At 47.2% G+C, this 27,321-nt stretch overlaps 1 protein-coding gene across 3 annotated transcripts in view; it reads left to right on the plus strand.

Moving 5' to 3' along the window:
- TAGAP (T cell activation RhoGTPase activating protein) overlaps positions 1–27,321 on the plus strand; it is a 254,746-nt gene that overhangs the window by 68,152 nt on the left and 159,273 nt on the right. For 2 of the 3 annotated variants that reach the window (XM_069725918.1, XM_069725921.1), the window contains exon 2: positions 7,754–7,829. The exons of the other annotated variant lie outside the window; for it this stretch is intronic. In XM_069725918.1, the coding sequence (XP_069582019.1) occupies positions 7,754–7,829 (76 nt within the window). The remainder of the gene's footprint in view (positions 1–7,753; positions 7,830–27,321) is intronic. 3 annotated transcript variants of the gene reach the window in all.

A 27,321-nucleotide genomic window follows, 5' to 3' on the forward strand; every position in this document is an offset into this window, starting at 1 on the left:
ACCCTGACTATAGCCAACTGTTTGTGCTCTACACAGATGCCAGCAATGTGAAATAGGAGCCATGCTGTTCCAAGTACAGAAAGGAAGAGAAAGAGTGATTGCCTATGCCAGCAGGAAGCTTTGTCCCACTGAAAGGAACCCCGACAACTACAGTTCCTTTAAGCTGGAGTTCCTCGCCATAGTCTGGGCAGTAACAGAGTGATTCAAGCACTACCTGGCTTCAGCAAAGTTCACCGTCTTCACGGACATCAATCCGCTGACTCACCTGGAGACAGCAAAGTTAGGTGCATTAGAAAAACGATGGATGGCCCGGTTGTCCAACTACGAGTTTACTATCAAGAACGAAGCGGGACACAAGAACGCAAATGCTGATGCACTGTCCCGGATGCCCAATTCACCAGAAGAGGGAGGAGATCCAGAATCACTTGAAGAAATCGAGTTGCCAGCCTTCCATCGCCCATTTGCGGCCCAACATTCCCATTGTGTGAAGGACAATCGCCATGTCATGCAAGAGACCAAGCTTAATACATTGTCCCACCATGGATGGGCAGAGACACAAGAACAAGATAGCGACCCAGCAGTCCACCTGGTAAAAGAGCTGCTGACAGAGGCTGATTCACACCATGGCCGAGATGCTTGACAGGAGCGCAACAGTTGTGGAAGGAGAAGGGCAGGTTGTTCATTTACGAGGGAAAGCTGTGTTGGAGGAAAATCAACTCACGCACCTATGAACTGATCTGGCAAGTGGTAGTCCCGAAGCAGGATGCGCCAATGGTCTTAGAAGCGTACCACAATGGAGCAGGACACTTTGGATGGAAGAAGTTGGAAGTCCTACTTCTTGAGAGAGGGATGGAAGAAGTTGGAAGTCCTACTTCTTGAGAGAGTCTACTGGATTGGCATGAGAAGAGCCATTGAAAAGTGGTGCCAAGAGGGTGGCCTATGCTACCTGCACAGAGAGGATCGCAACAGCCAGAGGGCTCCCCTACAGCCTGTAGTCACGAAATAGCCACTTGATCTGGTAGGCTTAGACCATGTGAAGCTAACTCCAAGCTGGTCAGGCTATGTCTACACCCTGACCATAGTGGACCATTACTCCAGATTCCTGGTAGTCGTGCCTGTCAAGGAAAAATGAGCGAAGACGGCAGCCAAGGCATTCCAGCAACACTTTTGTCAACCACATGGTTACCCAGAAAAGATACTCACTGACCAAGGCCTAGCCATTGAAGCAGAAGTGTTCCAGGAGTTCTGTAATCTGTACAGATGCAAGAAAATCAGGACAACAGCATACCATCTACAGACAAATGGCATGTGTGAAAAGATGAACCAGGTGGTAATTGACTTACTGAAGACCTTGCCCTTGGAAGAGAGAAACCTGTGGCCAGAGAAGTTGCCGGACTTGGTAGATCTGTATAACCATATCCCGGTGAATTCTACCAACTGCACTCCAGCCTACCTAATGAAAGCAAGACCTGGCAAACTAGATATTGACTTGGACATTGGAGTCTTAACACCTGAAGTCACATCACCAGATGCAGACTGGGATACAGAGCAGCAACAGCGATACCGCAAAGTGCAAGAGTGTGTAGACAGAAGTTTGCCTCAAGCAAGACAGAGGCAAGAGAGAAACTATAATCAACATGCCCCTGCAATTCCCTTGTCACTTGGAGAACAAGTTCTAAGGCGCAAAAGAAGAGTCCACAAACTTGATGCTTGGTGCACAAGACAGAGAAGCTGCAACTGGGCTTTCTCCATGCTGAGCGCAGGTTGTGGGGGTAACTTCATGCCCCACGGCAGAAACTGGCAGGCAGCTTATTGCAAGTTCCCTTTCCACCATTAACACCCAAGGACACAGTAGCAAATAGAGCTCGGGTCGTGATAAATATCCTGTAAAAAGGCCTGAGCTACCTATCGTACAGGTAGAATCCTACCTAAAGGGGGACAGAAAGAAAATGTGATGACCTTGTGTGAGGCCTAAGGCAGCAAGGGACCACAGAATGACAGCACTAGAGGGAAGGCTTCCAACCCCACCTGGTTAGAGGGATTCCCAATTCGCTTCCTAGCCAGCCGGACCACACCAGCATCCGTACCCTGGACTGTGGCTGCCTTGAATCAAATAAAGAGGTAAAGAGACTACAACCCTGTGTCCTCCATTTCTTACTACACCACATATCACCATCTTCATCTATTACACCGGGAGCCCTGGGGACCCAGCTTCACCTGTGGGAAGCCATACCATCCCTGCTGCCATAACATCACCCCAGTGGACCCCTTTAAGCAGTGTCGTACACCCCTGACCGAATACCACAGGTGGCGTCACGAACTTTTATTATTCAACTAACCCCTTTAAAGACCGTCCCTTTAACATAGGCGCCCAGGGCCACGGACCGGGTCGCCACCGCTGTGACACATCCCTTGAAGTACCGGACCCGGTACTGAGTACCCCACAGCCCTGTCGGGCATTCCATTTATATATATGCAATATATCTGCATGGTGTATTCAAAGTGTAAAATTTCAGTAAGCATTACAAATAAACGTGATGCTTGGGGGCGGATTAAAGGGTCAAACCCCACTTTCTACATATTAACATCTCGACCGGGTGCTTCAAGTGGTCTGCATAGGTCTTGGAGAAGACAATGACAACATCCAGGTACAACAGAACGGTTTCAAAGTTCTTGTGCCCAAGACAGCACTCCATCATCCTCTGGAACGTCCTTGGTGCGCTGCACAGTCCGAACAGCATGTAGTTGAATTCTGAGAGGCCCATTGGTGTCATGAAGGCGGTCTTCTCTTTATCCGCCTCTGCCACGGGAACCTGCCAATACCCACTAGTGAGATCTAGGGTGGAGAAATAGCAGATTTCAAAGCAGTAAATGACTCTTCAATTCTGAGTAATGGGTAGGCATCCTGATATGTAATGCTGTTAATCTGCCTGTAGTCCACACACATCCTCATTGTACCATCCTTCTTTCTAATGGGGACTAATGGAGCTGCCCAGGGGCTACAACTATCCTTGATTACACCCTGCCTCCTTCATCTCTCGTAACATACTCTTGGCACATTGGTAGTAAGCTGGAGGTACAGGCCGGTACCTCTCTTTAATGGGCAAATTATCTCCAGTAGGGATATGATGTTGAACCCCTTTTACCTGCCCAAAGTCTAGTGGGTGTTTGCTGAATACCCGTTCATACTCTTGGACCACCCGGTAGGCCCCATGCTTTTGGTGTAAAGGAGTGGAATCAGTGCCTGCATGTAACTTTTGACACCAATCCTCCAACTGTCCTACTGAGCCATTGTCCTCCGCCTGTTCGGACAGACCAAGGGTTCTGTTGCCTGTATTTCATTCTTACTAACAGTGAATAGTTTAGCAAGTGTGGCATATCTGGGTAAATAGACTTCTTTCTCCCAACAATTAAGGACATTAACAGGTACCCTCCCCTTGCGGACATAAACCACCCCTTTGGCTATCAGGATGGTGGGCCTACTCTCGGAATACACAGGTTCTACCAGGGCCTGGTAGTCTTTACCTCTGAGGCCTATTGCTGCCCGACACCAGATTAACATTTCATTCCTGGGGGGTATTGCAATGGGGATCGGATAACTCACTGTGACGCTGCCAACTTCTCCACCAGACAGTTCTATCTGTTGTCTGTGCATTAGGGCTCTGATTTCTTTCTGTAGGATACGCTGCTCATTTGAACCAGCAGTTTCAGCCACCTATTGTAACAAGATAGTAACCTTGCCAAGACAGTTTTCTATGACATTAGTTCTTAAGGTCATCATTGGGTTACATTCTCGCCGGTCAATACCTGCGATCACCAGTCCTTGGGTTTTCAATTCTACCTGCCCCACCGTAATGGTCACCTCCTTATACCCCACTTGTGGCAAAGGCTGACCATTGCTGGCTACTATCTGTTTTTTGTTGTACTAGTGCCAGATTGTGACGGATGTCCTAACGTTTCATCCGTTTTTTGCTGGATCCGTCCAAAATTAGTTTTCCGGTGGCTGGAGAAAACACACAGAGGTATGTTTTTTCTGTCTGGCGAAAAAACGCACAGCGACTGATCCAGCGAAAAACGTATGAAATGAGAGGTGAAATGATGGATCCGGTGACCGTTTCCAATTTTTATAGAAATCCTGCATTTTCCATTGTGGAAAATCTTCTCTCTCTCTCTCTCTCTATCCCTCGGTAAAAAAAAAAAAAATGGTTCCACCAAAAAAATTGATCCGTCACATCAGTTTTTCTCAATTTGCGACAGATCTGTTTTTTCCAAAATAAGATTGTGCCTGACGGCTAAAAACTGATGTGTGAAACAGGCCTAACCAGGTGGGGTTGGAAACCTTCCCTCTAGCGCTGTGGTGTTGTAGTCCCTTGCTGCCTTAGGCCTCACACAAGGTCCTCACGTTTTCTCTCTGTCCCCCTTTCGGTATGACACTACCCGTATGACAGGTAGCTCGTGCCTTTTTACAGCATCTCTATCACGACTCAGTCTCTATTTGCTACTGTGTCCTCGGGTGTTAATGGTGGACAGGTAACTTGCAATCAGCTGTCCGCAAGCTTCTGCCGTGGGGCATGAAGTTACCCCCACAACCCCGGTCTTCTGGCTACCGGTATCTGCGCTCATCATGGCGGAAGCCCAGTCACAGCTTCTCTCTCCAGCTCTTCACTCTCCTGTGCTTCTTTTCCCTCTCAGTCTCCTACAGACTGCTCTGCTTTCTTTTTCCTTCCCAGGAGCCGCAGAATCACTCATCTCCACGGCCCTAGCTTTCCTTCCTCACTCCTCGCTCTCTCACCAACTGTCTAACTCCAACTGCCTAGCAACTGACTCCTCCTCCTGACCAGAGAGAGCAGCTCCCCTGAAGTCGGGTGTAGAGCTCCCCCTTTTGGCCTGGAGTCAGAACAGTGTTGTATGTGCTAAATATCTGTCAAGGGATTCTTCCTTGCTTCCAAGCGTGACATCACGCTCCCCGTAAGAAAAGCAATGCCACTGTAACAACCGGTTACCTGGGGTGTTACACATACATAAAGAACAACAAGAGAACTTTCCAGATTTTGCTCCTTGATATTTGCTACAGATTGCTTCTGTGAAATACAAGAAGACATATGACACTTTCGCCATATAATAGGTTTGTAACAGATTTTGAAAGTCCACGGCAGGTCCTGAGTTATGTGAAGATTTTTTTGGCAACTTCTGGATTGGGTTTTGATAACTCTACTGACATGTACAGTTTAACATTTGTTGTTTTTTTGTGCAGATTGTGACCTTAGTTTTCCAATAAAGCATTGAGCCTGCCTGTAACATGCCATCCATCTTCCCTCCTCTTAATCCTATTATCCTGTCCTTATTGATTTATTGATTGTTCGTGATTTTGAGTCAGTGTATGACGTTATATAATTACTCCTAGATATTGTTGTCTCATACGTAGACTCGAGTGATGAGCTTTCGTCCCCAAAAACAAATACACATTTTTCTACTACCATTACACAAGAAATCTGGAGGAAATTGCACCTTTTTGGCTCAAATCAAATTAGCAAATTAGACAATTTTAATATTGATTACACCAACGCCTCCCCCCCCCCCCCCCCAAGATTTTTGTGCCTCACTGCACAGTAGAAGTGTCCAGAATTGGGGATTGAATTTCTCACACCTAAAAATGCTTTATGTTTTAGAGCTCTAGTTTTTAGAAATTAATTAATGGTCTAAAGTACATTTATTAGTTTTATTAACTTCTAGTAAGATGTACCAAATATTTCACACAGCATGCGCCACTGTGCTAATTTGCCACTACTTCAGACCAACTGGACAATGTTTGCACAGTCTAACTAGTCAAAAGCTTCAGTAAATATAGGTACAGGTCTCACAAAGGGGTTAATTTCTTCAAATGTCTATTTAAACTGGTGACATGATGGGTTTGGCATATTATTAAAATAACTTGAGTCAAAAATTGGCTCCAGGGGAAAAAGCAAAGAACCTGACCAGCATGAATAGCAGAGACCATTGACCAACTCAACCTCCGAAATAGATATCAGCTTTTGGGGCAGGGCTAGTCTCTGCACTCTTGGGGTAGGGCTAGTCTCTGCACTCTGCATTTTCACCTTATAATGTGCACTGACTATCTTGCCTGCTTGCCCCTTGTCATTAGAGCCAGAGACGGAGGACACTGTCACTTTGCATTGAAAGTAATATCACAAAATAACAAGGAGCATGTGATAGAATTGACAACCGATACGTGCTCGATAGAACTGGGACTAGCCCGACCACTGAACGACATTGATGATGTTTTGTTTCAAGGTGATTGTGTAATAGGGTGCAGGGTTGAGTATGTCACCACGGAACAGACAGACCAACTGTTGAGGGGGATTTATTAACAAGAGTAAGATTCTCCTCGCAGGGAGAAAACAGGGGGTTAGTAGAGATAAAGCAAACAGTATAACAATACACAGCAAGCTAACTGAAGCTATGAAACAGTTAAGCGGAATAGAAATGATTAACAAGTGTTCTTGTAACTTATCAGTCCAGCGAGGGTTTGACTGGAGGGTCCTTATTCCAATGTGGGTACAGTCCAGGGCCGGCGTCAGCACCCGGCGCACCTGGGCAAATGCCGGGGCCCTAGAGAGAGAGGGGGGCCCACTCATGCTGTCATAGATACAGCTGGGAGAGCAGAGCAGGAGAACATGCTCTCTCCGCCCACAAAGTCACTGCTGGCTGCGTTCTCTTAACCCCTATGTGCCAGCTCTGACACAAGCATCTTCTCACTCAGTCAGTGCAGCCAGGCAGGTACACATAGGGGTTAAGAAAACGCAGCCAGTATGACATTGTTTGTGGGCGGAGAGAGCACGTTCTCTGCTCTGATCTCCGCCCCTGGCTGGCTGCCGTGCTGCTGAAGTTATGAGGCAGATGCAGGAGGAGCTCCTAGTCCTACCAGTGCCTGAGTGAGTGGCGCTGCTATATACTACGTGGGCTGCGCTGCTATATACTATGTGGGCTGCGCTGCTATATACTACGTGGGCTGCGCTGCTATATACTACGTGGGCTGCGCTGCTATATACTACGTGGGCTGCGCTGCTATATACTACGTGGGCTGCGCTGCTATATACTACGTGGGCTGCTATATACTACGTGGGCAGTGTTATATACTACATGGCTGTGTTTATATGCGATCATGAATCAGGGTATGTGTTAAAGGGGGGGCCCACTGAGACTCTTTCGCCTGGGGCCCTCAAAAACCTGGAGCCGGCCCTGGTACAGTCACCAGCAGCACTTGAAGATCCTGAAGTCTCTCCTTTGTCTCCTGGGAACTGGAGACTCAGGGGTTAAATCTTTGCAGTCTTTTTTTCAGAGTGAAACTGGAAGCAGGAAGTAGCACAGTCACACTGCTGCATGGGTCTCTGTATGTTGGGCTGGTAGTCTCTCTGCAGTAGCAATGCTACGCACACACTGGGCAGTTTACTTATCACTCTCAGGGGTCTTGGTTTGTCACTGCGGTCACCGGGGCTGCGTGCTCGGGTCACTGTCTCTGCACTGTTAGGGGAAAAGTCTTCTCTGATTACGGAGGCTTCCGAGTGCACACCCTCACATACGACCTTCACTACGGCTGGTATCTCAGCCTTAGTGCCCTCATGGGGAGCACTCTCACGTGGGGAGCGCGGCGCTGCAGCCTGCTTTCTCTCGCGCGCGCTGTCCCGTCTGTCCCGCGCGCTCTGCTTTCCCGCTCTTTTCTGACCACACTCCTCTCTCTTCCTCTCCACCCCAGCTGTCACATGGTCTCCTCTGTCCAGGGCAGAAAGTCCTCCCCCCAACAACCCAGCTGTCCGACTAAGTGGTTCCAGGTAAGGAGCAGGGAAAGCAACCTCTTTTGGGCTTGTCTTCCTCTTCACCCCCTTACAATGACAGAAGCTGTGGCAGTTATCGCAGTCTCTGCCCCATGATGAAGTCTTGTTGAGTATCCCAGCATGCACTGGGGATTTTCAAACAAAATATTATCAAACTGGAAGTTAGTTTAAAAAAATAGAGAGCGGAGAATCAGACAAGCATATACAGTAATATACAAACAAAAACTGACACTGCGGACGTGACTAGAGGTAAAAATATCCCTCCTATACAGCATGCCCATGGCATACCACCGGGAATAGAGCGGGACAAAACTCCCTAACAATAATGTAAACCTACAAAGACCAGGGAGCGAAAATGCCCCCAAAAAATAAATGTAATACACAAAATAATCATAAAAGATATATAAACTTTATTAATAGACAAAATATAGGACAAAACATATAAATATGAGAGTATGGTGATGATAGACAAGCAGAACATTCCAATGGGCATATATACAAACACATAGGCACAAAAACAGTGCCATATAAAGTGACAAGTGCAACGTGCACAGGGTAAATAGCCCGCACCTGTGTGCATACACCGGGACTTATAATGAACAGGAAAGCGTGGCTACACCACCGCAGCCCTAAATATAACAGAGGAACAGTACCTATTCATAAAGGAGCGGAGTGCAACAGCAACATATGCGTTCTCAGTATAAATACCAGGTATAAAAATAATAGAAGACCCAACGTGGTACTATGGGCTGTGCCTCTACGGTAAAAAACGCATATTAATGCCATCCAACAAGTAATTACATCACTGATGTTCCCAAACGAAAACCGTCCCAGTGCTTACCCATGTCGTATAGATGCCCAGAAATGAAGTGTCCTGCTGGAAGCCCCGATGCGCGTTTCGCGTATTCAAATGCTTCCTCGGGGGGCTGTGTGGTCTCTCTACATGTCCCCAGTTTTTATAGTGTGTGTGCATCTGAAATCCATTAACCGCAAATAATATACGGCGCGTGCGCGCAGAGAGGACGGCCACCACCGCGCAGCTTCCGGTCTTCCCATCGGCGCCGAGCAAGGAGGGAAATCCCTCATGACGTCAGCACGGCCCGGCGTCGATGTACGGAAGCCTTTAGCAGCACGTACACCGCCACTACAACGCGCATGCGCACCACCGCGGGGGCCATAATGAGAAAGGGCAAATATGCTGGCAGCAAGATCACTATCATTACAACCCGGTGGGTACTATCCTAGACAAGCAATGTGTCGCAGGCAATTAAATCAAACAAATATATGTAACATTGGCACCCGAACTTATTCATTAACAAAAAGTATTCGGATATTCCGGATTTTCCAGTTCCAAGTCCATATCTTGTCATGGCGACAAATCATTAGTGCATCGCAGCGCAACCCTTAGGTGATGTTAATATTGGTCACGTCCATATCGTATCATATTGAGGGATGTTACACTGATGCAAATGACTCCAGTCCTCCCAGGTATAGCTGTCCATAAGGTTTTTTTCCTCTCTCCAAACCGCAAGCCCTTACTCCAGGCCCAAGATGTAGAGGATGTCAATCAACAATAACTACAAAAAATAAAAATACTGAAAAAACAAAAACAAACACACAAATTAAAACCAAGTTAAACAACAGAAAAACTAAAAACCAAAGACGACAGAGGAAATCACCATTAGGCCTATAGAAACGGAACAAATGATAGCTGCTCATTAAGACCATTAGGGGCCATGGTACCCAGGGCGACTATCCACCGGCACTCTATTTGTGCCAATAGACGTTTGAGGTCCCCTCCTCTATTTCCAGCGTGGACCCTATCAATTCCACGTACCTTAAAAGATAACGGATTGCAGGCATGATACCGCCTGAAATGTCTTGGAATGGTGTGCAATTCCGCTATATCAGGCGCATCTTTCGCTGCCACAATCCCCCTAACATGTTCCCGGACCCTGACACGGAGTTCCCGAGATGTGAGGCCAATATAGATCAAGTTACACGAACATGTGGCGTAATACACCACGTAAGTGGTGCTACAGGAAATATAGCTCGTGATAAGGTAATCCCTACCTCCCCCTGCCGCCGAAAAATTAGTGGCTCTAATTATATTCTGGCAGGCCTTACATGACCCACAAGGGTAAAACCCCCATCTCTGGGGTCCTGATCCAAAGATACCCGGTGTGGCCGGAACATAATGGCTTCTTACCAACTGATCCTTAAGACTCTTCCCTCTTCTTGCAGTAAGGAGGGGGCGGTCAGGTAAGATTTTATTAAGCGTTGGTTCTGTTCTCAATACAGACCAATGTCTCTGTAGAATCTCCCTCATTTCCTCCCACCTATTATTATAGGTGGAGATAAAGCGTAACGGCTGAGTTGGTTTAGATGGAGTAGGCCGCGGAGGTCTCCGGAGTAGCTGGCACCTGGGCGATACTCTGGCCCTGAAGTAACCTTTTTTGATAACTCTGTTACTGTAGCCCCGATCCTGGAACCTTTTGGCAAGGTCCCGAGCCTGCTCCTCGAAGACCTCATCCGCCGAACAAATTCTTTTCATTCTAAGAAACTGACCCACAGGAATAGCGCGTATCGTGGACCGCGTATGCGCTGAGGTGGAGTGTAGGAGAGAATTGACCGACGTCTCCTTTCGGAAGACGTCGGTCCGAATCTCCCCATCCATACTTCTCATGATTTTAATGTCCAGAAAATCAATCTCATTACCCGCTATCCTGTGGGTCAGCCTGATGTTACGATTGTTTTGGTTCAAGTCCCGGATGAAGTCCACGAGTGCCGCCTCGGGACCCTGCCAAATCATCAACACATCGTCAATATAACGATACCAGCACTGCACATGAGAGGCGGCGCACACGCCCCCGCCGAAAACCTCTCTCTCCCAAAGTCCGAGAAAGAGGTTAGCGTACGAGGGCGCGCACGCCGCGCCCATGGCAGTGCCGCGTTTCTGTAAAAAGAAACGATCTTTGAATAAAAAGAAATTATGTGTTAAAATGAATTGTAAAAGCTCCAGGATCAGGGCCTGCAACAGGGAGTCCAGATTACTCATACCCAGGAATAATTCAGCTGCCTCCAAGCCATCCTCATGTTGAATACTAGTGTAGAGAGATTCTACATCGACAGTGGCAAACACCATATCAGGTTCCAAGGTCAGGCCATCAATTTTGCCCAGGACGTCCGTCGTGTCCCGGACATAGGAGGGGAGCGACTCAACTAAGGGATGTAAGTAGTGTTCAATAAATTTGCACACCGGGTCGCATAACCCCCCTATGCCCGAGACAATCGGACGCCCCGGGGGTGTAACAGAATTTTTGTGAACCTTCGGCAGCAGGTAAAAGGTAGGGACAACCGGATGTTCCACAAACAAGCCTTCAAACACCTTCTTAGTTATAATACCCCGTGTCAGGGCCCGGTCTAAAATCTCAAACAACTCACTCGAGTATCTGGATAGTGGATTACAACCTAAGGGGGTATACGCCTCTCGATCCCTCAGCTGACGAAAGGCCTCCTTCTCGTATTTTACTGTCGGCCAGATGACCACGTTCCCCCCCTTATCCGCAGGTTTAATGACAGCATCATGCATAGCTTTAAGTTCTTTTATAGCTCTACCCTGGGCAGATGTTAAATTGTTGCCCCTCTTGTCACTCGAAACTCTTTTCAAATCCTCCAGTACTAATCTATTAAAAATCTCAATTTGAGGACAGAGTGAGAAGGGGGGGAACGTGGTACATCTGCGTGTGACAGAGGTGGGAAAAGTACCTGTAACAGGTGGATCCGCCTCCTCCGCCAGTTCCTCAAATACGGCCAACGCCTCTTGTTCCACAGTAGTGTCAAGGCCCAAGTCATCCCGAGATTTATAATGCAATTTACGTAGGATGACTTTTCTAAGGAACAGTTGTGTGTCCTTCATGGCTGTAAAATAATTAAAGCTGTTAGTCGGGACAAACGTCAGTCCTAGGCCTAGGACACTCAACTGGTCCTTAGACAATACACGGTCAGACAAATTTATTACCTCAAGTCGATTAGTGGACTTGGCCTTTTTCTCGAGGGACTGGGGAGGAGTGAAACCGCGCTTATTCTTTCCTCTATAGTTGCCCGTTTTTCCAAAACCAAGCCTGTCATTAAAGGTATTATTAAGCTGACTACTACAAGCTTGTTCTTCATCCATAGATGATGCTGATGAGAACGAGCCACGTTGAGAGGGTTTAAATTGTGTGGACTGTCTCTTTCTCCATTTGTATACATGATTGTTCTTATAATCGATAACATCCCTCTGATATTTCTTAGTTTTTAATGTTACAATATCCTTCTCCCATTTTTGAAAATCGCCCTCCAATTCATCATTTAATTTCTTCTCGGCACTTGCTGAGAGGGTACTACACAGGGAGGTCTGTAGGACACCAATCTCCTTTTCAATCTCCAATATAGAGGTGGTATTGGACCTAATCAATAGTTCCATATACCCTTTGGAGCATTTAGAGGATAACTCTTCCCACTCCTTTCTAAGAGATTCATCCTCCACATTAAAAGACGGAAACACCGGTATCCTCAATCCTCTGGGGATCAATCCTTTAGTTATGTACCGCTCCAGGAAGGCCCTGTTCCACCACAGGCGTGTTTTTTTATTCAGTAAAGATTTTAATTTTGTAACGGAGTCCTCTGTTTCTCTAGTATTTAAAACCAACACAGTATCATCACCGAATACCTCATCCAGTTTTGTGAGCCATTTTTTCTCGCGGGCTCTATGGTCCATACGGTCAGTTGGCGAGGCTGTGAAAATACACAGGAAAAATGTAATATACAAACAAAAACTGACACTGCGGACGTGACTAGAGGTAAAAATATCCCTCCTATACAGCATGCCCATGGCATACCACCGGGAATAGAGCGGGACAAAACTCCCTAACAATAATGTAAACCTACAAAGACCAGGGAGCGAAAATGCCCCCAAAAAATAAATGTAATACACAAAATAATCATAAAAGATATATAAACTTTATTAATAGACAAAATATAGGACAAAACATATAAATATGAGAGTATGGTGATGATAGACAAGCAGAACATTCCAATGGGCATATATACAAACACATAGGCACAAAAACAGTGCCATATAAAGTGACAAGTGCAACGTGCACAGGGTAAATAGCCCGCACCTGTGTGCATACACCGGGACTTATAATGAACAGGAAAGCGTGGCTACACCACCGCAGCCCTAAATATAACAGAGGAACAGTACCTATTCATAAAGGAGCGGAGTGCAACAGCAACATATGCGTTCTCAGTATAAATACCAGGTATAAAAATAATAGAAGACCCAACGTGGTACTATGGGCTGTGCCTCTACGGTAAAAAACGCATATTAATGCCATCCAACAAGTAATTACATCACTGATGTTCCCAAACGAAAACCGTCCCAGTGCTTACCCATGTCGTATAGATGCCCAGAAATGAAGTGTCCTGCTGGAAGCCCCAACGCGCGTTTCGCGTATTCAAATGCTTCCTCGGGGGGCTGTGTGGTCTCTCTACATGTCCCCAGTTTTTATAGTGTGTGTGCATCTGAAATCCATTAACCGCAAATGATATACGGCGCGTGCGCGCAGAGAGGACGGCCACCACCGCGCAGCTTCCGGTCTTCCCATCGGCGCCGAGCAAGGAGGGAAATCCCTCATGACGTCAGCACGGCCCGGCGTCGATGTACGGAAGCCTTTAGCAGCACGGCGTCACCGCCACTACAACGCGCATGCGCACCACCGCGGGGGCCATAATGAGAAAGGGCAAATATGCTGGCAGCAAGATCACTATCATTACAACCCGGTTGGTACTATCCTAGACAAGCAATGTGTCGCAGGCAATTAAATCAAACAAATATATGTAACATTGGCACCCGAACTTATTCATTAACAAAAAGTATTCGGATATTCCGGATTTTCCAGTTCCAAGTCCATATCTTGTCATGGCGACAAATCATTAGTGCATCGCAGCGCAACCCTTAGGTGATGTTAATATTGGTCACGTCCATATCGTATCATATTGAGGGATGTTACACTGATGCAAATGACTCCAGTCCTCCCAGGTATAGCTGTCCATAAGGTTTTTTTCCTCTCTCCAAACCGCAAGCCCTTACTCCAGGCCCAAGATGTAAAGGATGTCAATCAACAATAACTACAAAAAATAAAAATACTGAAAAAACAAAAACAAACACACAAATTAAAACCAAGTTAAACAACAGAAAAACTAAAAACCAAAGACGACAGAGGAAATCACCATTAGGCCTATAGAAACGGAACAAATGATAGCTGCTCATTAAGACCATTAGGGGCCATGGTACCCAGGGCGACTATCCACCGGCACTCTATTTGTGCCAATAGACGTTTGAGGTCCCCTCCTCTATTTCCAGCGTGGACCCTATCAATTCCACGTACCTTAAAAGATAACGGATTGCAGGCATGATACCGCCTGAAATGTCTTGGAATGGTGTGCAATTCCGCTATATCAGGCGCATCTTTCGCTGCCACAATCCCCCTAACATGTTCCCGGACCCTGACACGGAGTTCCCGAGATGTGAGGCCAATATAGATCAAGTTACACGAACATGTGGCGTAATACACCACGTAAGTGGTGCTACAGGAAATATAGCTCGTGATAAGGTAATCCCTACCTCCCCCTGCCGCCGAAAAATTAGTGGCTCTAATTATATTCTGGCAGGCCTTACATGACCCACAAGGGTAACACCCCCATCTCTGGGGTCCTGATCCAAAGATCCCGGTGTGGCCGGAACATAATGGCTTCTTACCAACTGATCCTTAAGACTCTTCCCTCTTCTTGCAGTAAGGAGGGGGCGGTCAGGTAAGATTTTATTAAGCGTTGGTTCTGTTCTCAAAACAGACCAATGTCTCTGTAGAATCTCCCTCATTTCCTCCCACCTATTATTATAGGTGGAGATAAAGCGTAACGGCTGAGTTGGTTTAGATGGAGTAGGCCGCGGAGGTCTCCGGAGTAGCTGGCACCTGGGCGATACTCTGGCCCTGAAGTAACCTTTTTTGATAACTCTGTTACTGTAGCCCCGATCCTGGAACCTTTTGGCAAGGTCCCGAGCCTGCTCCTCGAAGACCTCATCCGCCGAACAAATTCTTTTCATTCTAAGAAACTGACCCACAGGAATAGCGCGTATCGTGGACCGCGTATGCGCTGAGGTGGAGTGTAGGAGAGAATTGACCGACGTCTCCTTTCGGAAGACGTCGGTCCGAATCTCCCCATCCATACTTCTCATGATTTTAATGTCCAGAAAATCAATCTCATTACCCGCTATCCTGTGGGTCAGCCTGATGTTACGATTGTTTTGGTTCAAGTCCCGGATGAAGTCCACGAGTGCCGCCTCGGGACCCTGCCAAATCATCAACACATCATCAATATAACGATACCAGCACTGCACATGAGAGGCGGCGCACACGCCCCCGCCGAAAACCTCCCTCTCCCAAAGTCCGAGAAAGAGGTTAGCGTACGAGGGCGCGCACGCCGCGCCCATGGCAGTGCCGCGTTTCTGTAAAAAGAAACGATCTTTGAATAAAAAGAAATTATGTGTTAAAATGAATTGTAAAAGCTCCAGGATCAGGGCCTGCAACAGGGAGTCCAGATTACTCATACCCAGGAATAATTCAGCTGCCTCCAAGCCATCCTCATGTTGAATACTAGTGTAGAGAGATTCTACATCGACAGTGGCAAACACCATATCAGGTTCCAAGGTCAGGCCATCAATTTTGCCCAGGACGTCCGTCGTGTCCCGGACATAGGAGGGGAGCGACTCAACTAAGGGATGTAAGTAGTGTTCAATAAATTTGCACACCGGGTCGCATAACCCCCCTATGCCCGAGACAATCGGACGCCCCGGGGGTGTAACAGAATTTTTGTGAACCTTCGGCAGCAGGTAAAAGGTAGGGACAACCGGATGTTCCACAAACAAGCCTTCAAACACCTTCTTAGTTATAATACCCCGTGTCAGGGCCCGGTCTAAAATCTCAAACAACTCACTCGAGTATCTGGATAGTGGATTACAACCTAAGGGGGTATACGCCTCTCGATCCCTCAGCTGACGAAAGGCCTCCTTCTCGTATTTTACTGTCTTTATTCAAAGATCGTTTCTTTTTACAGAAACGCGGCACTGCCATGGGCGCGGCGTGCGCGCCCTCGTACGCTAACCTCTTTCTCTGACTTTGGGAGAGGGAGGTTTTCGGCGGGGGCGTGTGCGCCGCCTCTCATGTGCAGTGCTGGTATCATTATATTGACGATGTGTTGATGATTTGGCAGGGTCCCGAGGCGGCACTCGTGGACTTCATCCGGGACTTGAACCAAAACAATCGTAACATCAGGCTGACCCACAGGATAGCGGGTAATGAGATTGATTTTCTGGACATTAAAATCATGAGAAGTATGGATGGGGAGATTCGGACCGACGTCTTCCGAAAGGAGACGTCGGTCAATTCTCTCCTACACTCCACCTCAGCGCATACGCGGTCCACGATACGCGCTATTCCTGTGGGTCAGTTTCTTAGAATGAAAAGAATTTGTTCGGCGGATGAGGTCTTCGAGGAGCAGGCTCGGGACCTTGCCAAAAGGTTCCAGGATCGGGGCTACAGTAACAGAGTTATCAAAAAAGGTTACTTCAGGGCCAGAGTATCGCCCAGGTGCCAGCTACTCCGGAGACCTCCGCGGCCTACTCCATCTAAACCAACTCAGCCGTTACGCTTTATCTCCACCTATAATAATAGGTGGGAGGAAATGAGGGAGATTCTACAGAGACATTGGTCTGTTTTGAGAACAGAACCAACGCTTAATAAAATCTTATTAAGCTTACTGCAAGAAGAGGGAAGAGTCTTAAGGATCAGTTGGTAAGAAGCCATTATGTTCCGGCCACACCGGGTATCTTTGGATCAGGACCCCAGAGATGGGGGTGTTACCCTTGTGGGTCATGTAAGGCCTGCCAGAATATAATTAGAGCCACTAATTTTTCGGCGGCAGGGGGAGGTAGGGATTACCTTATCACGAGCTATATTTCCTGTAGCACCACTTACGTGGTGTATTACGCCACATGTTCGTGTAACTTGATCTATATTGGCCTCATATCTCGGGAACTCCGTGTCAGGGTTCGGGAACATGTTAGGGGGATTGTGGCAGCGAAAGATGCGCCTGATATAGCGGAATTGCACACCATTCCAAGACATTTCAGGCGGTATCATGCCTGCAATCCGTTATCTTTTAAGGTACGTGGAATTGATAGGGTCCACGCTGGAAATAGAGGAGGGGACCTCAAACGTCTATTGGCACAAATAGAGTGCCGGTGGATAGTCGCCCTGGGTACCATGGCCCCTAATGGTCTTAATGAGCAGCTATCATTTGTTCCGTTTCTATAGGCCTAATGGTGATTTCCTCTGTCGTCTTTGGTTTTTAGTTTTTCTGTTGTTTAACTTGGTTTTAATTTGTGTGTTTGTTTTTGTTTTTTCAGTATTTTTATTTTTTGTAGTTATTGTTGATTGACATCCTTTACATCTTGGGCCTGGAGTAAGGGCTTGCGGTTTGGAGAGAGGAAAAAAACCTTATGGACAGCTATACCTGGGAGGACTGGAGTCATTTGCATCAGTGTAACATCCCTCAATATGATACGATATGGACGTGACCAATATTAACATCACCTAAGGGTTGCGCAGCGATGCACTAATGATTTGTCGCCATGACAAGATATGGACTTGGAACTGGAAAATCCGGAATATCCGAATACTTTTTGTTAATGAATAAGTTCGGGTGCCAATGTTACATATATTTGTTTGATTTAATTGCCTGCGACACATTGCTTGTCTAGGATAGTACCCACCGGGTTGTAATGATAGTGATCTTGCTGCCAGCATATTTGCCCTTTCTCATTATGGCCCCCGCGGTGGTGCGCATGCGCGTTGTAGTGGCGGTGACGCCGTGCTGCTAAAGGCTTCCGTACATCGACGCCGGGCCGTGCTGACGTCATGAGGGATTTCCCTCCTTGCTCGGCGCCGATGGGAAGACCGGAAGCTGCGCGGTGGTGGCCGTCCTCTCTGCGCGCACGCGCCGTATATCATTTGCGGTTAATGGATTTCAGATGCACACACACTATAAAAACTGGGGACATGTAGAGAGACCACACAGCCCCCCGAGGAAGCATTTGAATACGCGAAACGCGCATCTGGGCTTCCAGCAGGACACTTCATTTCTGGGCATCTATACGACATGGGTAAGCACTGGGACGGTTTTCGTTTGGGAACATCAGTGATGTAATTACTTGTTGGATGGCATTAATATGCGTTTTTTACCGTAGAGGCACAGCCCATAGTACCACGTTGGGTCTTCTATTATTTTTATACCTGGTATTTATACTGAGAACGCATATGTTGCTGTTGCACTCCGCTCCTTTATGAATAGGTACTGTTCCTCTGTTATATTTAGGGCTGCGGTGGTGTAGCCACGCTTTCCTGTTCATTATAAGTCCCGGTGTATGCACACAGGTGCGGGCTATTTACCCTGTGCACGTTGCACTTGTCACTTTATATGGCACTGTTTTTGTGCCTATGTGTTTGTATATATGCCCATTGGAATGTTCTGCTTGTCTATCATCACCATACTCTCATATTTATATGTTTTGTCCTATATTTTGTCTATTAATAAAGTTTATATATCTTTTATGATTATTTTGTGTATTACATTTATTTTTTGGGGGCATTTTCGCTCCCTGGTCTTTGTAGGTTTACAAGCATATACAGTATAAGCAATAAATATTTTATTCATATGAACAATTTTTTTTGGGGGGGGGGAAATTGATAATTAACCTCTTTCTGCCATCGGACGGAATAGTATGTCCAATGGCAGAACCCCTGCTTTGATGCGTGCTCCGGCGATGAGCCCACATCAAAGACGGGACATGTCAGCTGTTTTGAACAGCTGACATGTGCCCACAATAGGTCTTGATGGAATTGGCCCACACCTATTAACTAGTTAAATGCGGCTGTCAAACTGACAGCCACATTAAACAAGCGCTTCCGGCCATTCGTCCGGAAATGCGCACATCGGTGACCCCTGTCACATGACCAGGGGTCATCGGTGCATCGGCATAACAACCAGAGGTCTCCTGCAGACCTCTTTGGTTGTTAATGCCAGATGGCTATGAGAGCCACTGTGGTCGGCGTTCATAACAATGCTGTTATTCTCCTACATAGAGGCAATCTGAGCATCACCTCTATGTAGCAGAGGCGATCGAGTAATGGCAGCTTCTAGCCTCCCATGGAGGCTATTGAAGCATGGCAAAATTAAAAAAAAATGTTTTTAAAAATATGAAAAAAAAAAAATATAAAAGTTTAAATCACCCCCCCGTTTCATCCCATTCAAAATAATAAAAAAAAAAATCAAACCTTCACATATTTGGTATCGCCGCTTTCAGAATCCTCCAATCTATCAATAAAAAAAGGATTAACCTAAACGCTAAACGAGAAAAAGTTAAAATGCTAGAATTGCATTTTTTTGTCGCCGCAACATTGCACTAAAATGCAATAACGGGCGATCAAAAGAACGTATCTGCACCAAAATGGTATAATTAAAAACGTCAGCTTGGCACACAAAAAATAAGCCCTCACCCAACCCCAGATCACGAAAAATGGTGACGCTATGAGTAACGGAAAACTACGCAATTTTTTTTCTTTTAGCAAAGTTTGGAATTTGTTTGACCACTTACATAAAAAAGAACCTAGACATGTTTCATGTCTATGAACCCGTAATGACCTGGAGAATCATAATGGCAGGTTCAGTTTTAGCATTTAGTGAACCTAGCAAAAAAGCCAAACAAAAAACAATTTTTGTTTGCAATTTCACCGCACTTGGAATTTATTTCCTGGTTTCTAGTACACGACATGGTAAAATCAATGATGTCGTTCAAAAGTAAAATTTGTCCCGCAAAAAATAAGCCATCACATGGCCAAATTGACAGAAAAATAAAAATGTTATGGCTCTGGGAAGGAAGGGAGCAAAAAACAAAAATGCAAAACCAAAAAAAAAAGCTCCAGTCATAATGAACATAACTCACTAAGTAACCACCAGATGGCATAATACCAAAGAGTAATAATCACAGGTATGTATAATTAAAAATGTATATCTGCATATCCACATCATTAATAGCAATATAATTCAAAAAATGTAACCTATAAAGATTGCAATGTCATGCACACAAATAGAACAAATGTATTTTAAAAAAAATGTATAAACTTTGAAGAAATACAGAGGCATTATGTTAAGACATACTCATATGTAAAAATGGGATGTGATAAGAAAGGATACGATAAGAAAACACGGCACTCAGTAGATATGAGGATTGGCGGTGCTCAAGTAGGGTGTCCACCCCGTATACTAAAGATGAATGAAACTTGGCACTCAATATGAGAAGAAAAGCTTCTTAGTTTATTGATGCATCCAGACAAACAAAACCGCTAAACATTTTCGGTCCACACCGGACCTTCGTCAGAGCGTTTCTTTGACATTGACATACGAAGTATAAACGGTGCCCAGTATAGTGAACGTAGTGCACGTAGTGCGATCTAGCGATTCACAAGCAGTGTAGAGGTAAAGTATGAGACAACAACCCAACGTTTCGACCCTCCTGGGTCTTAGTCATGGGGTTACTTGGTTGTAGATGCCAAAGTAGAAAGTGGAGGATGTGGGACCCTTAGACTTAGGGTGACCGAAACTGCTATGAATGTGGTGTCCAGGGTAATAGAGCGGCGCGTCCGCTTCCTGCTTGGTGTGCGGCTGTCTGACAGACGCGGACGCGCCGCTCTATTACCCTGGACACCACATTCATAGCAGTTTCGGTCACCCTAAGTCTAAGGGTCCCACATCCTCCACTTTCTACTTTGGCATCTACAACCAAGTAACCCCATGACTAAGACCCAGGAGGTTATCTCATACTTTACCTCTACACTGCTTGTGAATCGCTAGATCGCACTACATGCACTACGTTCACTATACTGGGCACCGTTTATACTTCGTATGTCAATGTCAAAGAAATGCTCTGACGAAGGTCTGGTGTGGACCGAAAATGTTTAGCGGTTTTGTTTGCATCAATAAACTAAGAAGCTTTTCTTCTCATATTGAGTGCCAAGTTTCATTCATCTTAAAAATGGGATGTGTCACCACATCAGTCTCCACCTCAGAACCCCAACACACATTTGAATACTACTTCATCTGGCAGTCAGAGATCGAGGGGTATAGTTGTCTTAAAGAGTAATGAGAATATGCCAATTAGTCAGAGAAAAAGTAAAATTACCCCGGGGCAGCTGAATGGCGTCTAATCGGAAGACAAATCAGATCACATGACGTGCACATGATCAAGTGATCATACGCGTTAAGTGATGCTTGGGTGGTGGTATAACATTTTTTGGAAATTTGTAAAAAAAAATCCTTTTCTTTTGTCGCCATTTTCCAAGACCTGTAACACTTTCAATTTTTGGGATGTGAGGCTGTGAGAAGGCTTATTTTTTTGTCCCTGAGCAGATGTTTTTACTGACACCATTTTGTGGTGGATCACCTTTTATTGCATTTTATTACAGTACTGTGGTGACCAAAAAAACGGAATTCTGGTGTTTTCATTTTTTTTCTCATTATGCTGTTTACCGATCGGAAAAATTTATCAAGCTTTTATAGAAGGATTGTAAAGGCAGGCAAAGGGTTATCATCAGACCCCAACTGTCATGACAACACACTGGAGCCCCCCCCCCTTCCCGATCACATCACGGGTGTGCTGATGGGCAAGTAGAATTACGCACCCCTCTGCCGACACGTGTTAAATTCCACAGTCAGAGATTTACAACTGGATTTATCAGGTTAACAGCCACGGGTGGAAGTGAAATCCATCTTCGGCTGTTAGAGGCACATGATTAAATCAACCATCGTGTGCCAGGAAAGAGGCAAAAGCACCCGCCATCTTCCCAGTTATTCATATTTGTGTTATGAGGGGTCACATCATAGCAGTGCACCCAAGGCTCAGAGCGGTTTTTGGGTGGATTACAGTATACCAGATTACCACTAGCTACATAGAAGAGATGTTTTGGCCCTGGGCAATCATCCAGAAGCTGTTTTAGGGGATAGCATTACTCGTATGTTGTTTTCTCATTAATAGTATAAAATTAGGAGTGTTGCAGGTTTCCAAATAGTTTACATCTAGTGCCTAGATGGTTATGTGCACCCCTTATATTTTATATGACTATCCTACAATTGCCACAAGATTTAGTCTATCTCCTATCACTGTGAAATGATAATTCATACTGAAATTAGCATTGCAATATTGTGCAATAAGAATAATGTCGGTATAAGCTAGTAATTACATTCAGCAACATTTACACATGTTTTACATTGTGTAGGTGACAAGCTTAATGCAAAGACCTAAGAAAGTGACTTTGTCACTATCTGGTAATTTCTGTTTAAAGCCACTGGTAAATGTAAAACAGATGTGACCTCTGACATCACTACCTATTAACAACTTATATAAAATATTTTCCCATAATTAATCATTACTGCAATTAAGAACTGGTAAACCAACATCTAATGGGAAGTGTCGTTCAAACAGCTGTTTGTCTAAAATCTGGACATCACCTCAAATGATAGTGATATGAATTAAGAGAAGCACCCTTATAATAAATTTGACGTTAGCCACTCTATTAGGGCTCATACTCACTTGCGCAACTTGGATGAGTCTCGCACGACAATACCCGGCGCTGCTGCATTCAGTTTTGGAATAGAAATTATAGTAAAGGTCCATATTCTAGTCATACAGAACAAGTAAATCCCCACTTTGACCCCTTAATGCAAAATCACGCACATGTACTGTAGGGCAGGGGTCCCCAACTCCAGTCCTCAAGGCCCACCAACAGGTCATGTTTTCAGGATTTCCTTTGCATTGCACAGGTGATGCAATTATTACCTGGGCAAGACTAAGGAAATCCTGAAAACATGACATGTTGGTGGGCCTTGAGGACTGGAGTTGGGGACCCCTGCTGTAGGGGATGTAGTGCCCCATTCTACCATAAATATACAGTATATGATTGACTTAAACTGTTACTGCATAGAATTTCACGGTGACACTTGAATACACAACTAGCTAAGATATGTAGCTAGTAGGCCAGGAACCCGTTAGCTTTAGTCCAGCCCAATGATCACTGATTGGTATGTATGTAAGGAGGAAGACCGGTCTGCGGGTACCTGTGCTGTCCGGAACTGTTGAGGCTGTGTCCCTTGTTTCCCGGAGGAAGGCATAAAGGACTCGACCGGGGCTCTGACCCGGAAGCTGGGGGAGTTTTTAGAGAGGGAACCCTGCCAGAAGCTGAGGGAGAAAGCATGCAAAGCTGCAGAGAGGCCCCCGCCGTCAGCGGGCAAGCAGCAGGGCAGGCGCTGCGACGGACTGCAGCATACAGACCCAGCGGCCTAGAGAGAGACTTGGTGGAAACAGACAGCGCGCAGCAGGGACCATTGAGTGCTCCGGAGCGGCCCTTGAGCATCAATATATCGCAGGCCCACACTCGAGCTTCCCCGCCACCTAGGGATGGATTAAGGGTAGCTAGGGCCCCATGCTGTTCAGACACTGTGGGCCCCCTGGTCATGTGATGGGGTCATATGATGGGGCCATGTGACGGGGTCATGCGATGGGGTTCATGCGACGGGGTCATCATATATCTGAACCAGATTATTCCAGAAAAATAGTTGCTGTGTGAAACTATAACCTGTCAAACATCCATTGATCTAGGCAATTTACCCTTTAGTTAGGAAGAAAAAAACAAACAAACAAAAACACAATACTATCACCATAAGTGCCAATATTCACAGGAGATCTGTACTTACTATGCAGTGTCTGTGTAGGGGTAATACAGTGATCACCGGTGACATTATACACAGGAGCTCTGTATATAGTATGCAGTGTATAGTGTCAGTGTATAGGTAACACACTGACTCACCAGTGACGTATCTAGGTGAAGTCCTTCATCTTTCATCCAGAACAGACCGCCATCACTTCATGCAGCCAGATCTGTCTCCAATCCTGCCCCATGTCTTTCATTTTACTCCGTGTCTCCAATCATGTCCCATATCTACATTCTGCCCATGTCTCCAATCCTGCCCCATCTGTCTCCAGTCCTGCCCCCAGTGTGTCCGGCATCTCTGCCCCAGTGTCCAGCATCTCTGCCCCCAATGTCCAGCATCTCTGCCCCCAGTGTCCAGCATCTCTGCCCCATTGTGTCCAGCATCTCTGCCTCCAGTGTCCAGCATCTCTGCCCCCAGTGTCCAGCATCTCTGCCTCCAGTGTCCAGCATCTCTGCCCCCAGTGTCCAGCATCTCTGCCCCCAGTGTCCAGCATTTCTGCCCCCAGTGTCCAGCATTTCTGCCCCCAGTGTCCAGCATCTCTGCCCCCAATGTCCAGCATCTCTGCCCCCAATGTCCAGCATCTCTGCCCCCAGTGTCCAGCATCTCTGCCCCCAATGTCCAGCATCTCTACCCCCCAGTGTCCAGCATCTCTGCCCCCAGTGTTCAGCATCTCTGCCCCCAGTGTCCAGCATCTCTGCCCCCAATGTGTCCAGCATCTCTGCGCCCAATGTGTCCAGCATCCTGCCCCCAGTGTGTCCAGCATCCTGCCCACAATGTCCAGCATCTCTGACACAAATGTCCAGCATCCTGCCCCCAATGTGTCCAGCATCCTGCTCCCAATGTCCAGCATCTCTGCCCCAATGTCCAGCATCCTGCCTCAGTGTGTCCAGCCTCCTGCCCCCAATGTCCAGCATCTCTGCCCCAATGTCCAGCAATCTATCTGCCCCAGTGTCTCCAGCATATTGCCCCCAGTGTGTCCAGCATATTGCCCCCAGTTTGTCCAGCATTCTGCCCCAGTGTCTTCAGCATATTGCGCCCAGTGTGTCCAGCAATCTGCCCCAGTGTCTCCAGCATATTGCCCCCATTGTGTCCAGCATATTGCCCCCAATGTGTCCAGCATCTCTGCCCCAATGTGTCCAGCATCCTGCCCCCAGTGTGTCCAGCATCCTGCCCACAATGTCCAGCATCTCTGACACCAATGTCCAGCATCTCTGCCCCCAATGTGTCCAGCATCCTGCCCCCAATGTGTCCAGCATCCTGCCCCCCAATGTCCAGCATCTCTGCCCCAATGTCCAGCATCCTGCCCCAGTGTGTCCAGCCTCCTGCCCCCAATGTCCAGCATCTCTGCCCCGATGTCCAGCATCTCTGCCCCCAATGTCCAGCATCTCTGCCCCCAATGTGTCCAGTATCCTGCCCCCAGTGTGTCCAGCATCCTGCCCCAGTGTGTCCAGCATATTGCCCCCAGTGTGTCCAGCAATCTATCTGCCCCAGTGTCTCCAGCATATTGCCCCCAGTGTGTCCAGCATATTGCCCCCAGTTTGTCCAGCATTCTGCCCCAGTGTCTTCAGCATATTGCTCCCAGTGTGTCCAGCAATCTGCCCCAGTGTCTCCAGCATATTGCCCCCATTGTGTCCAGCATATTTCCCCCAGTTTGTCCAGCATTCTGCCCCAGTGTCTCCAGCATATTGCACCCAGTGTGTCCAGCAATCTGCCCCAGTGTCTCCATCATATTGCCCACAGTGTGTCCAGCATATTGCCCCCAGTTTGTCCAGCATTCTGCCCCTGTGTCTTCAGCATATTGCACCCAGTGTTTCCAGCAATCTGCCCCAGTGTCTCCAGCATATTGCCCCCAGTGTGTCTAGTTATTGCCCCCATTGTGTCCAGCATATTGCCCCGAGTGTGCCAAGCATATTGCCCCCAGTGTGTCCAGAAATCTGCCTGAGTGTCTCCAGCATATTGCCCCCAGTGTGTCCAGCAATCTACCCCAGTGTCTCCAGCATATTGCACCCAGTATGTCCAGCAATCTGCCCCAGTGTCTCCAGCATATTGCCCCCAGTGTGTCCAGCATATTGCCCCCAGTTTGTCCAGCATTCTGCCCGAGTGTCTCCAGCATATTGCACCCAGTGTGTCCAGCAATCTGCCCCAGTGTCTCCAGCATATTGCCCCCAGTGTGTCCAGCATATTGCCCCCAGTGTGTCCAGCATATTGCCCCCAGTGTGTCCAGCATATTGCCCCCAGTGTGTCCAGCAATCTGCCCCAGTGTGTCCAGCATATTGCCCCCAGTGTGTCCAGCATATTGCCTCCAGTGTGTCCAGCATATTGCACCAGTGTGTCCAGTAATCTGCTCCAGTGTCTCCAGCATATTGCCCCCAGTGTGTCCAGCATCCTCCCCCCAGTGTGTCCAGCATATTGCCGCCAGTGTGTCCAGCAATCTGCCCTAGTGTCTCCAGCATATTGCCCCCAAAGTGTCCAGCCATCTGCTCCAGTGTCTCCAGCATATTGCCCCCAGTGTGTCCAGCATTCTGCCCCAGTGTCTCCAGCATATTGCCCCCAGTGTCTCCAGCATATTGCCCCCAGTGTGTCCAGCATCTCTGCCCCCAGTGTCCAGCATACTGGCCTGGGCCCCCCAGATTGCCGTTTGCAATAAAAAAAAAAAGTTCTCCTCACGGGTCCTCGCTCCTTCGGCGAAGCTCTCTACTCACAGCTGAAGCGCGCACTCGCCGGTGACTGACAATGACATCAGACGCCGTGCGCGCTGTGGCTGATGTCAGCTGTCAGCCTCCGATTGGCTGGCGGCTGTTAACTATTGACGTGCGGGCGTGCGCCGCACATCAATAGCGTTTAACTGCCACAGAGCCAGTAGAGGCCCGGTGAGCATATGAGACAGGGCCCGATCTGGGCCCCCTCTGCCCACCGGGCCCATACGCCAGTCAAGGCAGTAATGCCCTGATGGCGGCGGGCAATCTGAGCAGTAGCCCAGGGCCCCCCCACACCACTGGGCCCTTGGCTACAGCCCAGATTGACCCTATTATAATCCGCCCCTGCCGCCACTGCTGACAGAGACTGTGAGAAGAGATGTGCAGTGTGCCCGTTGGTCACCACGGAGCGAGGTGTTGAATGTTCCGGGCCAGTGAGTACTGGGTGTGTGCTGCCAGAGAGAGATCAGGTGCAGGACTGTTTGTTGCTGTCCACGTTGCCGGACGTTGCCACACCATTCGACCAAGACCCTGACAGTTTTGTGGCCTTGCCTGCGTTGGCCGCAGCGACTTATGGACTAGGGGCCTGGTGGAAGCTACACCGACTACTGTCGCCAGAAGACGGACCACCGTTACCAGCAGGACCTTCTTGGGCAAGCACCGCACCAGCTGTTGTTGGCGCTACTGACTTTCAAGCAGCATCAACAGTCGGAGATATTTCTGACATGATAAGTGTACGACAGAACTGCCGTTACCTTGTTCATTAACTCTGCATATCCTTTTGCAATTAGACTGTTTATTCCCCTGTTTAAGGCTGTCGTCACACTATCAGTATTTGGTCAGTATTTTACATCAGTATTTGTAAG

This window comes from Ranitomeya imitator, chromosome 5, assembly GCF_032444005.1.
Source record: "Ranitomeya imitator isolate aRanImi1 chromosome 5, aRanImi1.pri, whole genome shotgun sequence".
In the NCBI taxonomy this organism is placed as follows: Eukaryota; Metazoa; Chordata; class Amphibia; order Anura; family Dendrobatidae; genus Ranitomeya; species Ranitomeya imitator.